Raw genomic sequence first — 15,727 nt, forward strand, 5'->3', positions numbered from 1 at the left:
ATTTGCTATAGTATTTAAATTGTTTTTATATACTATACTGTAATTTTTATCCCTTGAACTATATGTAATAGGGCATGATTTTAATGAGGATACCATGGTGTTATATGCATATTAAATTATTATGCGGAGTTAAATAATAGCTCTTCAAATAAAATAAGTCTAGAACTCAAAGACTACCTTATAAGAAATTCTGGATCAAAATAGTACATCTTAGTCATTTTCAATTTCTTCACTGGGATTTGTTTCAGCCAAGTGTTTATTAGAGCTACAAAAGCTTCTTTGCATCCGATACTTCTTTGCATCTTGTTAGCAGAACTAGTAAAAGGTTATAGGCTATAACTGAATGTTGTATAAAGTAATGAGTCTCAAACCAGGTGAATTATATTCTTTATTCCAGGGTAGACAGTTACACATAGAAATTTGCAACTCTTCATGTTGCCAGGGCCTTTGGAAATCTTGTTTGTCAAATTATAAAATGTCACGTGTTCATGGTAAAAGTTGAATGCTATTTGTCTGTTATTTTTAGAAATGCAGGATTGCTTATAGAACACTTAATTTAGGAAGAAATATTCATAAGTTCTACCACAGGATATTGGGGAAAGTCTAGAAATTTCAAGTGTTCTGTCTATTCTGTTACAGGTGGAAGTGCTGGATCAGTAAATGCTAATTTTGCTCATTTTGATAACTTCCCCAAATCCTCCAGTGCTGATTTTGGAACCTTCAATACTTCCCAGAGTCACCAAACAGCAGCCACTATTAGTAAAGTTTCAGCAAGTAGAGTTGGCCATCAGACTGCAGACAAATACGCAGCACTGGCTAATTTAGACAACATCTTCAGTGCTGGGCAAGGTAATCAGACAACAAATACAGACTTACATATTACACAGCCCTTGAAATTTGATTGTATTTAATAAAATCTGAGGATACCATGCTTTTCTTAGTGGTTGTATAGAAATTTTGTTTACATTAAATGTTCAAGACTTTTAGGATCTGAAGTAACTATAAAACTGAAGGTATAGAAACAAATTTGCATACTGCTAGTTTTAAAAGAAAATAATTGACAAATTTTTGTCTTAGAAACCAAACTTTTCTGTTCTAAGGCCCATACAGGGTTCGGAATCTTATTAATAGAATTGTTGGAAGGTTACGGTGGTTTCTATCGTAAATTCATTTTGCACTATTTTTTATTGACATCCTGGTAATTTTTTAAGATTTTTTTTTTATTTTTCCAAAGTGAGAAGCAGGGGAGGCAGACAGACAGGCTCCCGCATACGCCCGACACCTGCATGCCCACTAGGGGGCGATGCTCCATTGCAACCGGAGCCATTCTAGCACCTGAGGCAGAGGCCATGGAGCCATCCCTAGTGCCTGGGCCAACTTTGCTCCAATAGAGCCTTGGCTTGGGAGGGAAAGAGAGAGAGATAGAGAGAAAAGAGAGTGGGAAAAGTGGAGAAGCAGATGGGTGCTTCTCCTGTGTGCCCTGACCTGGAACCGAACCTGGGACTTCCACACGTCAGGCTGATGCTCTACCACTGAGCCAACCGGCCAGGGCCTTGATGATTTTTTTTTTTTTTTTTGTATTTTTCTGAAGCTGTAAACGGGGAAAGACAGTCAGACAGACAGACAGACTCCTGCATGCGCCCGACCGGGATCCACCCGGCACGCCCACCAGGGTCGACGCTCTGCCCACCAGGGGGCTATGCTCTGCCCCTCCGGGGCGTTGCTCTGCCATGACCAGAGCCACTCTAGTGCCTGGGGCAGAGGCCAAGGAGCCATCCCCAGCGCCCAGGCCATCTTTGCTCCAATGGAGCCTTGGCTGCGGGAGGGGAAGAGAGAGACAGAGAGGAAGGAGGTGGGGGGTGGAGAAGCAAATGGGCGCTTCTCCTATGTGCCCTGGCCGGGAATCGAACCCGGGTCCCCCGCATGCCAGGCCGATGCTCTACCGCTGAGCCAACTGGCCAGGGCCCTTGATGATTTTTTTAAGACTATTTTTATACTAAGTGTTGGTCGTAGGCCAGTGTCTTGCCACCCAGCGCAGTGGGAGGAGCCGAGGGCCTGCTCTCATCTCTGACAGCAGGGCAGGGCGCAGCTTTGGGCCTGTGTAGGTATAGTGTATATATTACTGAGTGTAAGGCATTGTAGAACAGTGCTTGGCGCATTGTAAGTGCTCATGTCATTACCATCTCTAATTATTCATGGACAACCCTGGGAAAATGATACTAGATTGTTCACGTCAGAGTCCTGCATTTTATGAATTTGTTATATGTTTACTTGAATGAAATGTGCCTGTCTTAGAGATGTTAAGTAGCACTTTTGAGAATTTCTTATTTACGCACAATCTAGATGTGCTGTTGGTACAGAGTCCTAGTTTTTGTTGTTAAATCAGTATCCTGTCTTTACCACAGTGGTATGTATCACAACTAATCTTGTCCAGTATCTTCTAGATTATTAAATAAGACCCTAGAATCCTGTTCATTTATTTGCTTAGCTCCAAGTCAGTTTTAAATTGACATGTGTTGCGTGGCAGATGTGCTTGATCAGTTGGAAGTATACCTTTACGTTTTTGGTATGATTTGTTCGCAGGCGGTGATCAGGGAAGCTTTGGGACCGCAGGTAAAGCGCCTGTGGGTTCTGTGGTCCCGGTCCCCAGCCAGCCGAGCATGTCCTCAGACAAGTACGCGGCGCTGGCGGAGCTGGACAGCGTCTTCAGCTCTGCCGCCACCTCCAGCAACGCTTACACGTCCACCAGCAACGCCAGCAGGTACCGGGACCAGGTGCTCTGCTTCAGGCAGAAGTCTTTTCTTCAGCTCTGAGTAACAGTGTTGTTCAGTAATGACTGCGGCACAACCTTAAAGTTATTGAATGTTTTTATAAATTTTAGTTAAGAGTTTTTCTAATTTAAATGTCATCCTTGAATAATTGCCTAACTTTTTTTATTTAATCAAATGTTTTGTTACTTTCTTGAACACTAGAATGTAACTAAGAGTTTGTATACCTCTCAATATGAACAGCTATACACAGGTTTAATTATACTCAGCACTGAGTCCATTTAGCAAATTATATAGTTTTAAGGTACAGTGTTTAGTCATGAAGACTAAACACGGACCGGAACATGTTGTAGTCTTAGTGGTAAATACACATGTTTAGAAATGCTTGCACCAGAACCCCATGCTGATTCTGTATCTCTTCAGTCTCATACTGGTATTTATGGATAGACGTATCTGTTCCTGTGTTCAAATCTGTTTGGTATAAAGGAATTCTTGGCAACAGGAAGCCTAACAAAAATTTTAACATTAGATCTTCAAAGACTTACAGTTTTGACTTCTTCATTTTAGAGCTACGGTGCATAGTAGTATAGGTGACTCCCCATCCATTGTTTATCCATCTCTCTTTTTTTTTTTTTTTTTTTTTTTCATTTTTCTGAAGCTGGAAACAGGGAGAGACAGTCAGACAGACTCCCGCATGCGCCCGACCGGGATCCACCCGGCACGCCCACAATGGGGCGGCGCTCTGCCCACCAGGGGGCGATGCTCTGCCCATCCTGGGCGTCGCCATATTGCGACCAGAGCCACTCTAGCGCCTGGGGCAGAGGCCAAGGAGCTATCCCCAGCGCCCGGGCCATCTTTGCTCCAATGGAGCCTTGGCTGCGGGAGGGGAAGAGAGAGACAGAGAGGAAAGCGCGGCAGAGGGGTGGAGAAGCAAATGGGCGCTTCTCCTGTGTGCCCTGGCCGGGAATCGAACCCGGGTCCTCCGCACGCTAGGCCGACGCTCTACCGCTGAGCCAACCGGCCAGGGCCCATCTCTCTTTTTCATTCTTGCGGATTGTCTCTGTTATTCTAGAAGCTTTTTCTTTTCCTTGAGCACCTTGTCTAGAGAGGATGGTAGGATTGTAACACTTAACTACTTGGGGTCTCCAGTAATAAATTTTCTATATGCTGGGTGGGAAAAAGTAAATCCAAAAGATTATTTATAGTAATTTAGAGCAAGTCATGTGTTTCACTAGTTGACATTTGTATTGATGGACCAAAATTAGTGGCTGGTGAAACTTGCTGGCACCTTAGCCTGAATGAAGGTTGTTGGCACCAAACTGTACAAGTAGTCATCAAAGAGTCATATTTCTGTTGTCACTGCACATTCAGTTTTACTTATGAATATTTTATTTTTATTCTTCTTTTCCAAGTGAGAGCAGTGGAGGTAGACAGACTCCTGCATATGCTTCATCCAGGATACACCTGACAATCCCAGTCTTGGGCTGATGTTCTCAGCTGCACTATTTTTAGCACCTGGGGTGGAAGCTCCATGGAGCCAATGTCAGCTCCCGGGGCCAATGTTCTCAAACCAATCAAGCCATGGCTGTGGGGGGAAAGAGAGAGAGAGGGAGAATGGGTGGAGGAGAGGTGGTCATTTCTATGTGCTCTGACTGGGAATTGAACCCAGGACTTCCACACACCAGGCCGACACTTTACCACTGAACCAACTGGCCAGGGCCTGAATATTCTTGATTTAATTTTTTTAGGAATATTCATGATGAAGCAGTAAAAATTAATTTTATTAAGTCTTGATCCTTAAACATGTCTACTTTCTGTGTGTTGAGTATGGTATGCGTCAGTTGGGTATGCTGCGTGTTGAGGTGCGATGGCTGTCATGAGGAAGTGAGCTTGTTTGGTTGTTGTGGGAATGGACCAGCCACTTGACTTAGGGAACACCATTTTTCCTTGAAAGATGACTAATAGGCAAACCATGATTATTCAGATTTGGATATTTTGGCAATGTTTTCTAAAAAATAAAGTATTCAAGCCTGCTACTCTAAGGAAAATAACTGACAGTATTCATACATTCAAGCAAATATTAGAATTTTGGAAAATTTAGTGACTCCACCATGAACTTGACAGCTTCCCATTACTTTTCTGATGAAGTGGATGGTAATATTAATAAATGTGTTTTTTTATTTTCCATAAAGAAATGTGTTGACATTTGGAAGCTTGGCATCAAGTATTTCCCAGGTGATATAACATTGATAAAAGATTCGTGTAAAGTGCAAAATAGACTAGTGAATGTTAATCGAGTATAATAAAGTTCATGGATAATGTTTCAGATTCCATATTGCCACTAATCTTTAAGACATGATCGCTATTTTTGGTAGGATAACAAAGAAAATATCCACAATTATCTGAAAAAGCTATTAAAATACTCCTGTTTTGTTCTACTCTGTATCTCTGTGAGGCCAGTGTTTCTTTCTTGTCCTTCAGCCTAAACAATACATCACTAGATGGATCTTCTGTTAAGTCAGCCATTAAAGGGATTTGCAGAAATACCAGTGTTATCTTCTTAGTATATTTCTTTTGTTTTGGAAAATATAGTTGTCATAAAATGCTATTTGTGTTAGCTGGTAATGGCTTTATTGTTATTTTTAAATGAAAAAATTATTCAAAATTTATTTTAATGTCTGTATTATGTGTATATTGATAAATACAGCATACTGAAACAGGCTCTTTGGGGTTCTCAGTAGTTTTTCAGAGTGTAACTGAGTTCTGAGACTTAAAGTTTAAGACCTTTAGTGATACCTGGTACGTTTATAATGATCTCTTTTCACATTTTTATGGCCACTGTAGATAGAGTATCCTTGCTCTTTATAAGAAAATGAACGTTTCCCTCTGTTTTGGTCAGTGTTTTTGGAACAGTGCCAGTGGGAGCCGCCGCACAGACACAGCCTGCTGCTTCCAGCGTGCCCGCGCCCTTCGGAGGTACGTGCTCTTGCTGCGCCGGCCCCTCCCGTCTGTGGAGACACGTGCCAGGACCCAGGGCGTGTCTGAGACCCGGTGGGCACTGCCCACCCCCATGCGGTCCATGTTTTCCCCGTGAATACATACCTTTGATAAGATAAAGTTTTATTTATAAAATTTGGCGATTTCATGAAGATTCATTGCTACTATAGAGCTAAGCAGCCTCAGCATACTATTTTTTGTCTTCTCATTAAGTTGAGAACTTTCACCTTCCCACTTAAAGAAAGCATGTCCGAGCCTCTCTTTGGCATACCTAAATTGCCAGCATCACTACTCTTCTGCTTTGGGGCCAGTATTAGGTAAAAGTCAAGCAGCATTGAGCAAGATTTTATGTGTTACTCATGTTAGTGCACAGGTTAGAACTTATCAGTGGTTTATTTCTGAAATTTCCTATGTAGTACTTTTGGATTGCTACTGACTGTTAGTAACTGAGACCACAGAAAGTGGACTCATGGATGGGGAGACTAAGGTATACACTGGCTTTAATAAAGAGCCAGATGTATATTGTGTAGCATTTTCTAGGAGAGACAGAAGACAGAGTAATAGTTTATTATCAGAAAGCTCTAGTTTTCTATCTTCATAAATATATGAACAAATATTTTAAATATTTGAATATAAATGTATTGGGATTTTATAATTTTTTAAAGCTCCACCTTCCACAAACCCATTTGTCGCGGCTGCTGGTCCGTCCGTGGCATCGTCTACAAACCCGTTTCAGACCAGTGCCCGGGGGGCAGCAGGTAAGAACACCGGCCCAGAACAGCACGCTTGGGGAAGGCATTTAGGGCAAAAACCATGTGAAAAACAGTAGAAAATTAAGATTCTTTCTTACTGAAATGAATGGGAAGTAGATGGAAGAGTTTGTTCATAAAGACAGGTACTAGTTGAAAGTTTATAAAGCCCTGGAACTTAGTATTGAGAAGGACCTTAGACGGTCACTGGCACCCACCACTCCACAGTGAGAGTTCTCATTTTCCAGGGGAGGGCACCCTGGCACCGAGATGCACTCTGTGCCTTGTTCCAGGGGAGGGCGCCCGGGCACAGGGATGCACTCTGAGCCTTGTTCCAGGGGAGGGCACCCTGGCACCGAGATGCACTCTGAGCCTTGTTCCAGGGGAGGGCGCCCGGGCACAGAGATGCACTCTGAGCCAAAGCCAGTTCATGCAGAGACAGCGTGAACGCAATATTCTGGCGGATCCGCTGCACTGCATTCAGGATTGCTGGTTCTAGCTCAGTCAGTCACAATAGGAAAAACTGAATCTAATGTTGGCACCCAGAACTCTTCTAAACCCGTAGTATTTCCATGCCGACAGAACAGAAAGCCTCCGTAGTTATAGTTTTGCTCTGATGAAACACATAGAAATCAGCATTATGTGCTATTCTTTTTTTAGGTGTAAATGCTCAGTAGGCCCACATACTCTGTCTGGTATAGTCCAGAAATGAGGAGTAATACGAAAATGGGACAGTCATGGGTGAGGAAAAGCAAAGAAAAAATTCTTAACTGAATTACATGGCTTATGTAGGACATGATGTATGTTCCCCATGGTCTTACCTTCCACATACTCTTCATAGAGCATTTAATTATAGTCTGCAGCCAGCACTGTAGGCAGCCAGTAGAGACAGCGAAGCTTTGAAAGCTAACATAATGAAGAATTAAACTTACAGCAGTTTAGAGAAAATAGTTGCGAATCATATATCTCATAAGGAGCTTAACCAGAATATATAAAGAACTCTTACAACTTAATAACACAACTCAGTTAAAAATGGGCAAAGGACTTGAATAGATGTTACTCCAAAGAAGATATACAGATGGCCAATAGCCAGTAAGCACACAAAAAGACGTTAAACATCTTTAGTCATCAAGGAGTTGTAAGTCAAAACCATAGTGAGATACTGGCTTACACTCACTAAGATGGTTGTAATCACAAGGGACAGTGATAAATGTTAAGGAAATTAGAAGCCTGATGTGTTGCTGGTGGGAATGTAAAATAGTATAACTCCCTTTGAAAATAGTTTTGTAGTTTCTTAAGAAGATAAGCATAGTGTTTTTCAATGTGACCTGGCAATTCAATTCATAGGAATAGACTCAAGGGAAATGGAAACGGAAACACACATATCCACACAAAAGTTGTACATAAGTATTTATAGTAGCATCATTCATAATAACCAAACAATAGAAACAACCCAGATGTTCGTCAGCTGATGACTAAACCAAACGTGGTATAGCCGTACAGTGTGGTACAGCCGTACAGTGTGGTACAGCCGTACAGTGTGGTATAGTCGTACAGTGTGGTATAGCTATACAATGGAATTTGATAATAAAACGAAGTACTGATATATGCTGCAGCATAGAAGAACCTTGAAAACATTAAGCTAATTAAAAGATGCAAATCACAATATATCATATAATATGATTTCATTTGTGATGGATCCAGAATAGACAAATCTATAGACTCAGAAAGTAGGTGGAGCAAATACAGAGTGACAGCGGGTAGGTGTGGAATTTCTCCTAGGGGGATGGAAATGTTCTAAAACGAGATTGTGATGATGCTTGTACAGTGCTGGGAATGGAACTCAAAACCTTGAAGTCTCATTTTAAGTGGACAGATCATATGATCTGTGATTTATATCACAAACATTTTTATGGCAGCCTGAGACTAGAGCTTAGGAGGGCATCATTGTTGTAGACTAAGTAAGGGATAGTCATTAGTATTGGTTAACAGTCACTGATGACCAGAAGTCAGTTTTTGTCAAAGTATATTTGTAAAAGATGTTTTCTGAGGTGTTAATGTTCTGTGGAAAATGGTTCTATGTCCAAATATAAATGGGAAATAGAAACTAGTATTATTAATGCAGGACTTTTCAGAGCCTTTACTTTATTCTAAAGAAAGGAGATAAACATAAAGTAACTGAACTTATTAATCACAGACTCCTTCCCCTTCAGTTAACATTTTGGTAAATTCAGAACAGTATACAAAAACATCTTAAGTTGGCAAGAAAAATACATTCATTGAATATTTGGTATATAGCACTTTTAAAATTCATGTTACATTTCATCTTCACGGCAGCTTTGTAAAGTAGGTACTGTTGTTTCTATACCTGCACCCCTCATTTGCCAATAAGGAAAGTGGGGCCTATAGAAGTTAAATAATGTCTTGTACTTAAATGGTGACAGAACCAAGACATAGAACCACTCCAGTCTCTCAGTCCTGTTTCCCCAAATTTAATTGGTTTAGTATGCTCATTTAAAATGCATAGACAGGCCCTGGCCGGTTGGCTCAGTGGTAGAGCGTCGGCCTGGCATGCAGGAGTCCCAGGTTCGATTCCCGGCCAGGGCACACAGGAGAAGCGCCCATCTGCTTCTCCACCCCTCCCCCTCTCCTTCCTATCTGTCTCTCTCTTCCCCTCCCGCAGCCAAGGCTCCATTGGAGCAAAGTTGGCCCGGGTGCTGAGGATGGCTCTGTGGGCTCTGCCTCAGGCACTAGAATGGCTCTGGTTGCAACAGAGCGATGCCTCGGATGGGCAGAGCATCGCCCCTGGTGGGCATGCCAGGTGGATCCCAGTCGGCCGCATGCAGGAGTCTATCTGACTGCTTCCCCGTTTCCAACTTCAGAAAAATACCAAATAAATAAATAAATAAATAAAATGCATAGACAGAATATTTTAGAAAGCATTCCACTCCAAATTGTTAAACACAGAAAGGTTATGTTACATAACAACCTAAATTTGTTTTCTATTAATTACACTTATTTATGTGTCACCTGTGACCTCAGTCATGCCAGGGGGAAAAGACGTGCACAGGACGCGGTGTGCTTTCTCCTTTCAGCCGTATGTTCTAGAGCAGGGGTCCCCAAACTACGGCCCGCGGGCCGCATGTGGCCCCCTGAGGCCATTTATCCGGCCCCCACTGCACTTCTGGAAGGGGCACCTCTTTCATTGGTGGTCAGTGAGAGGAGCACATTGACCATCTCATTAGCCAAAAGCAGGCCCATAGTTCCCATTGAAATACTGGTCAGTTTGTTGATTTAAATTTACTTGTTCTTTATTTTAAATATTGTATTTGTTCCTGTTTTGTTTTTTTACTTTAAAATAAGATATGTGCAGTGTGCATAGGGATTTGTTCATAGTTTTTTTTATAGTCCGGCCCTCCAACGGTCTGAGGGACAGTGAACTGGCCCCCTGTGTAAAAAGTTTGGGGACCCCTGTTCTAGAGTGTGCTGACTTTTCTGATGAACTACAGCGAGTCCTTTCCCCTCATAGTAGTTTACTTGGGTTGCCTTTTTTCGTTCCTGGGTAATGTACAGCGTGTAAATAAAGATCAAGCACTACTCAGGTGCTCTCTCCAACATTTGACTGTAGCTGTAACTCATGAGGCCTGCAAGTCTTTTTATAGCAATAGTTGTACCTTCACGTAAAAAAATGTTAGTGTTTATTTACAGTGATGGATTTCATGAATGCTCTTTTCATTTGGTATTTATTCTAATCCCCCTTTATTGCAAACAGTGTGCATATTACAGTGTCATGAATACAGTTCAAACGAAAAGACTGGATATGTTTTTATCATGTATTATGCTACCCACTTTGAACAGTGCTTTCTAATTTGAGAACTCCTTAATGAAACAGATTTGCTTTGGTTTTGACGCTCATTACCGTAAGTTAATGACCTTGGTCTCTTTACGGCTCTCCATAAGGCCTCTCGGGAGCTCTGCACGCACACGTGTTCCCCCACGCGCAGTTTGGTAGGTGCCACAGCGAATGTCTGGGGTGGTGTGGCAGTTTGTCTACCTGCTTGTGGCAGCTTCTGCTAGTGTCCTGGGTCCCTGCATGCAGAGTTCACTTTTCCCGTTTTAAAAAGGAGTGGGCACGAATGTGTGGCATTGGATTACCTTATATTTAAAGTTATTAATACATGAAATTCTTCTGTAGTGACTTACGTTTTAATGCTGAAAAGCATTCTTGCTTACCTCCATGGTTGTGTTAGAATATTAATAGCTCTTTTATTTTTCTTGAGTTTGAATTTATAGTACTTTGGCCCTTCTTGATGCACCAAACCATTTTGCCACACTGTGCCATGGAGTTGGGTTTTGCTTGTAGTGCTTTCTTCCGGAGCAGTGTGTCCCGTCCTGTCGGCTCAGTGTTGTCGCTTTCCTGGGGTGTGCTTCCTGTTCTTCCTCCACTGCTTCCTGGATCTGGTGCCCCCTCCTCTCCTCAGTAACAAGGAAGTCATCAAAAACCTGTGACATTCTAATTAGGCTCAGGGAGGACCATTGGTATAAACAGTAAGGTCATGAGGATTACTTTGGACAACATTTGTAACATTTTAGTATTAATTTCAGTGCTTAAAATCAGCAAATAAGTGTTTTACAGTCAGGCAATTGAGCATAATACGTTTTTTGACAGCATCATGCTACAACTGTTTCAGTCTGTAATGACTAGTGCTCTGTATGGAAAGCAGCATTATTGGCTCTTTCACCGAAACCTTCCATAGAATAAATAAATACATCCTCTTCTCTCGCAATAAGTGGTCACTGCCCTGCTGCCGCATGTGTTTCTGTGACGCGGCAGAGTTCATAAGGAGCTCACCAGTGAGGAACAGTGGCCCACAGTTCCCATGGGCAGTAACGCCCAGACTCCTGGCCTGTTCCAGGGAGTCCCAGTGGCCGCCGCGGAGGAGCAGCCGTGGAGCAGCGTGGTCACCCACCCTGCGTGCTTTGTCTCCTGAGAATGCTATTGCACTCTTTTTCTCTCTGTTCATTTTGCCCTAATTTTTATATCAGCAGTCCTAAGCTTCCTTAACCTTTTATCAAAGCAGTCTTGAGTCACCTTGAAAAAAAGGAATGAGGGGTCCATATATTTCTTTTGGAATTGATTTATTGGGAGTGTATTAGTGTTTTTGTTACGGTCCTCTCCCCTCTTTTGGGTCTGGTTACAAAGCTGCATAGGTTTTGTGAGTCCTGCCTCTAACCTGATTTCTCCTAGAACAGCTTGTTATTTTTAGTGAGCTACTTTGCAGAGGTTTTAAATTTTTTCCAGGAATTCACATGTTATGTTTCAGCACACAATTTGGTAGATAAAAGTAAATATTTGGCTGTTTTATTATATGTAGCAAAACAAAATGAAAAGAAAGTATACTCGTATGTATACATGTGAATTGCATGATGATGGGTTTAGACTTGAACTTTAATATATCTTGAGTAATTTTCTTATTAGTTTTATTCTACGTATTGGATTTTAGGAAAGAAAATTTATAGGTTGTTAACCTTGTCTGCATAGTGCTAAAACTTAACTTTGTTGAGTTTTGGAATTTAGAATGCCTTTAATGTACATCTTAACATTTTTCAAGGTAACTGATGTCTCTTCTGTAATGTTGAGTATGAGAAATAAAGTGTTCCCTTGTGAGTGACCAGCCCTCTCTCCCGTCAGCGGCGACCTTCGGCACAGCATCCATGAGCATGCCGGCGGGCTTCGGGACCCCCGCCCCCTACAGCCTGCCCACCAGCTTCAGCGGCAGCTTCCAGCAGCCGGCCTTCCCGGCCCAGGCGGCCTTCCCTCCGCAGGCGGCTTTTTCCCAGCAGCCCAATGGTAAGGCCGGACCTCGCTCCAAGTCCGCGTTACGTCTCCTTGGTATGCCATAGGTTACTTGTTTGGACAGAAGGGCTTATCTGGAGAATGCTGTAGCACTGTCTACTGAATGTGTATTTGGGCCTCAGAAAATAGCCTGAATTAATAAGTCTTGGTGACCAGGTTAATAGATTTAGGAGAAATCAGATACTCCAAAGGGGGACCCACACTTTCTCAGAATCCCTGTGTCTGTCTTCCTCTTTGATCTGTGTTGTGATGCATCTCTTGATTTTGAAAAGAGACTTTTAAGGACCTACAGTGTTTCTGTTTGTTTTGCATCTGAAAACTATGCCATTTGTATAAGGTATTTTGAGGGGGTGGTGGCGTAGACTAATTTTCTAAACAGGTAATTACATTATGGAAAAAATTTGTCAATTGTTTTTAAGAAGATTCACTAGAGACCAGTTTGTTTTTGGTTTCTTTTTTTCTCCCTTTTTTGCTTGTGGCTAACCTTATAAGATCATAGATTCAAAGGTAATCCTAGAATTACATATTTTCTTTTTTAAAGTCAGTGGTTAGAGAAAAATTAGGAAATAGGGTCCATGGCAGACTAGTGAGATGTTTCCTAAAGAATATAGTGATTCTCAGAGAAACCATTGTGTGGTGCTTACGGCTCCTCTCCAATAGTCAGAAGCTCGTCTATTTAGTAAGTCCTTTGAATGTCAGCAGTTGACAGAGCTGAGACACATTGGAATTAACCATTTCTGGAGAACTGTACAAAATACACACCTTGGGGAGTTTGTATTTGAAAAAGCATGAGACCTAACGGTGTTTTCTTTGTTCTTTTTTTTGTTTGTTTGTTTGTTTGTTTGTTTTATATGTGTGTGACAGAGACAGAGGGACAGATAGGGACAGACAGACAGGAAGGGAGAGAGACAGGAAGCATCAGTTCTTTGTTGCGATACCCTAGTTGTTCATTGATTGTTTTCTCATATGTGCCTTGACCGGGGGGCTACAGCAGAGCGAGTGACCCCTTGCTTAAGCCCGTGACTTTGGGCTCAAGCCAGCGAGCCCCCGCTCAAGCCAGCAACCTCAGAGTCTTGAACCTGGGTCCTCTGTGCCCCAGTCTGACTTTCCGTCTACTGTGCCACCACCTGGTCATGCGAGACCTGACAATTTAACACTGATATTTTATTATTGTTGCTGTGGTAGGAGTTTTCTGAAATGCTTTATGAGGCTTTTTAAACATCAGTTTGTTTCCCAAAGGTCTGGAGTATAATTAGTGGTTCTGTTTTCACAAGGTGCAGGTTTTGCAGCCTTTGGACAAACAAAGCCAGTGGTAACCCCTTTTGGTCAAGTTGCAGCTGCTGGAGTCTCTAGTAACCCTTTTATGGTGAGTGAGATGTAATGCTGAGCATTTTATAAGTTGTTGTATTTTATTTTCGAATTAGGAAAAAACAGGGTGTGACTCTTAGATGCCATTTGGTATTCTACTGATAAGATATTGCAGATGAGTATACAAATTGAGGTCACCACTGTGTGCGATTATCTTTGACTTAAAATAATTAATCAGTTGAAATCAAAGCATTGACAGTGAGTAAGCTGTTTTATGACATGAAAGCCGTCTGCTTGTCAGGCAGCACTGAGAGGCTGTAGATTTAGTGAACGTTACAAAGAGGGGTCTTGAGGTCAAATTTGTTTTGAATCATAAATGTACTTTTTTTTAGAGTTAAGTCCGTTTTATAATCTATTTTGAGAATTATATGAAATAATGCATATAAAGTGCTTGGCAACTAATAGTTTTATTAGACATAGTATGTTGCTAACAATTTTAATGAATATATTTGATTGTCGGTAATTAATCCTAATCTAAATACTGTTCAATATTTTATCTTTTCTGCACACAGTGTTTATTTTGTCTTATGTTTTCCTTTAGACCGGTGCACCGACAGGACAATTTCCGACAGGAAGCTCATCCACCAATCCTTTCTTATAGCCTTATATAGACATTTTACTGGAACGAACTTTTATGTGGTCACATTACATCTCTTCGCCTCTTGCACCGTTGTCTTGTTTCACTGATCTTAGCTTTAAACACAAGAGAAGTCTTTAAAAAGCCTGCATTGTGTATTAAACACCAGGTAATATGCAAAACAGAGGGCTCCAGTAACAACTTTTAACCTGTGAATTGGCAGAAAAAGGTAGCGGTATCATGTATATTAAAAATTGGCTAATATTAAGTTATTGCAGATACCACATTTGTTATGCTGCAGTACTGTACATATTTTTCTTAGAAATTAGCTATTTGTGCATATCAGTATTTGTAACTTTTAACACATTGTTATGTGGAAAATGTTACTGGGGAATAGATCAGCCACTTTAAGGTGCTGTCATGTATCTTGGAATGAACGACCTAAAATAATTTTAACCATTGCTACTGGAGAGTTACGAAATCAGCATTGGAAGGATTTATTCAGTCTTGAATTTTTCCTCTCTAAAGAGCTATTTATACATGCCTAAATTCTTTAAAGATGTGGAAGGATACCTGTCTGCATAATAAAGCTGATCATGTTTTGCTACAGTTTGCAGGTGAAAAAAATAAATATTAGAAAATATGCTATTGTTTTTGTGTTCTTGCTGCAATGCCTTTACCAAAGTGGCCTTAAATACGAGTAGTGAATTGAGAACATCGTGACTTCTTAAATTAGAATTTCAGACTTCTAGTGACTAACTTTTATGTCTAAAACAGAAAATTTTATTAAAAGGCCATGTAGAAAATGTACTAAACTACTATGACTGCTATATTCAGGAATATGTCAGTGGTAAAGCATTTAAATGTAGCTTGTCAGAGTCACCATAACCCTTCTAATTTCTTTGCAACATCTTAATTTTGTGAAATGTGTATATATAAAGAATTTGCATGTTTGTGTATTTACACATTTTAAAAGTATCTTAAATTCTTAGACTGCAAAAGACCTATTTTAAATATTGATTTTAAAACTATTGTCTTTGAATGTATTGGAAGCAGACATGCGTTAACTGTGACATGATTGCACCTCAGATTTTCTTTCTTTGTTTGGACAAACTGATATTACTAGGACATTTGTTTATGTTCCTCTCTGGGGCAAGGAAACTGGAGCCCAGTGTTACCTTAAAGTTATAGAATACTTTGTTTAAAAAGGCAATGATACTAATGTTTAGTTGTATCTTTTTGTTAATATTCAAATGAACTTGTTTAAATATTTATGCACAGTTATTCCTCATTCATCCAGAGATAATCTGGCAGTCTCATGAAAACAAACATAAGTGGGAAACTTCGACTCATTTTTTTTAATGCCTTTGAGGAACCTACGTAAGTCACGAAGTCTGTTCTGATTATCTGA

The 15,727-nt window shown here is 40.9% G+C and overlaps 1 protein-coding gene across 9 annotated transcripts in view; it reads left to right on the forward strand.

The window, feature by feature from the left end:
- AGFG1 (ArfGAP with FG repeats 1) overlaps positions 1–14,962 on the forward strand; it is an 80,211-nt gene extending 65,249 nt beyond the window's left edge. For 3 of the 9 annotated variants that reach the window (XM_066344973.1, XM_066344980.1, XM_066344977.1), the window contains 8 exons: positions 640–849; positions 2,584–2,761; positions 5,668–5,744; positions 6,431–6,523; positions 10,475–10,522; positions 12,207–12,365; positions 13,646–13,737; positions 14,281–14,962. In XM_066344973.1, the coding sequence (XP_066201070.1) occupies positions 640–849; positions 2,584–2,761; positions 5,668–5,744; positions 6,431–6,523; positions 10,475–10,522; positions 12,207–12,365; positions 13,646–13,737; positions 14,281–14,340 (917 nt within the window). In that variant the 3' untranslated portion in view covers positions 14,341–14,962. The remainder of the gene's footprint in view (positions 1–639; positions 850–2,583; positions 2,762–5,667; positions 5,745–6,430; positions 6,524–10,474; positions 10,523–12,206; positions 12,366–13,645; positions 13,738–14,280) is intronic. The other 6 variants (XM_066344975.1, XM_066344981.1, XM_066344978.1 and 3 more) reach the window with 3 other exon arrangements.
- Positions 14,963–15,727: the final 765 nt, after the last annotated feature.

The sequence above is a fragment of the Saccopteryx leptura genome, chromosome 7 (genome assembly GCF_036850995.1).
Source record: "Saccopteryx leptura isolate mSacLep1 chromosome 7, mSacLep1_pri_phased_curated, whole genome shotgun sequence".
Taxonomy (NCBI): domain Eukaryota; kingdom Metazoa; phylum Chordata; class Mammalia; order Chiroptera; family Emballonuridae; genus Saccopteryx; species Saccopteryx leptura.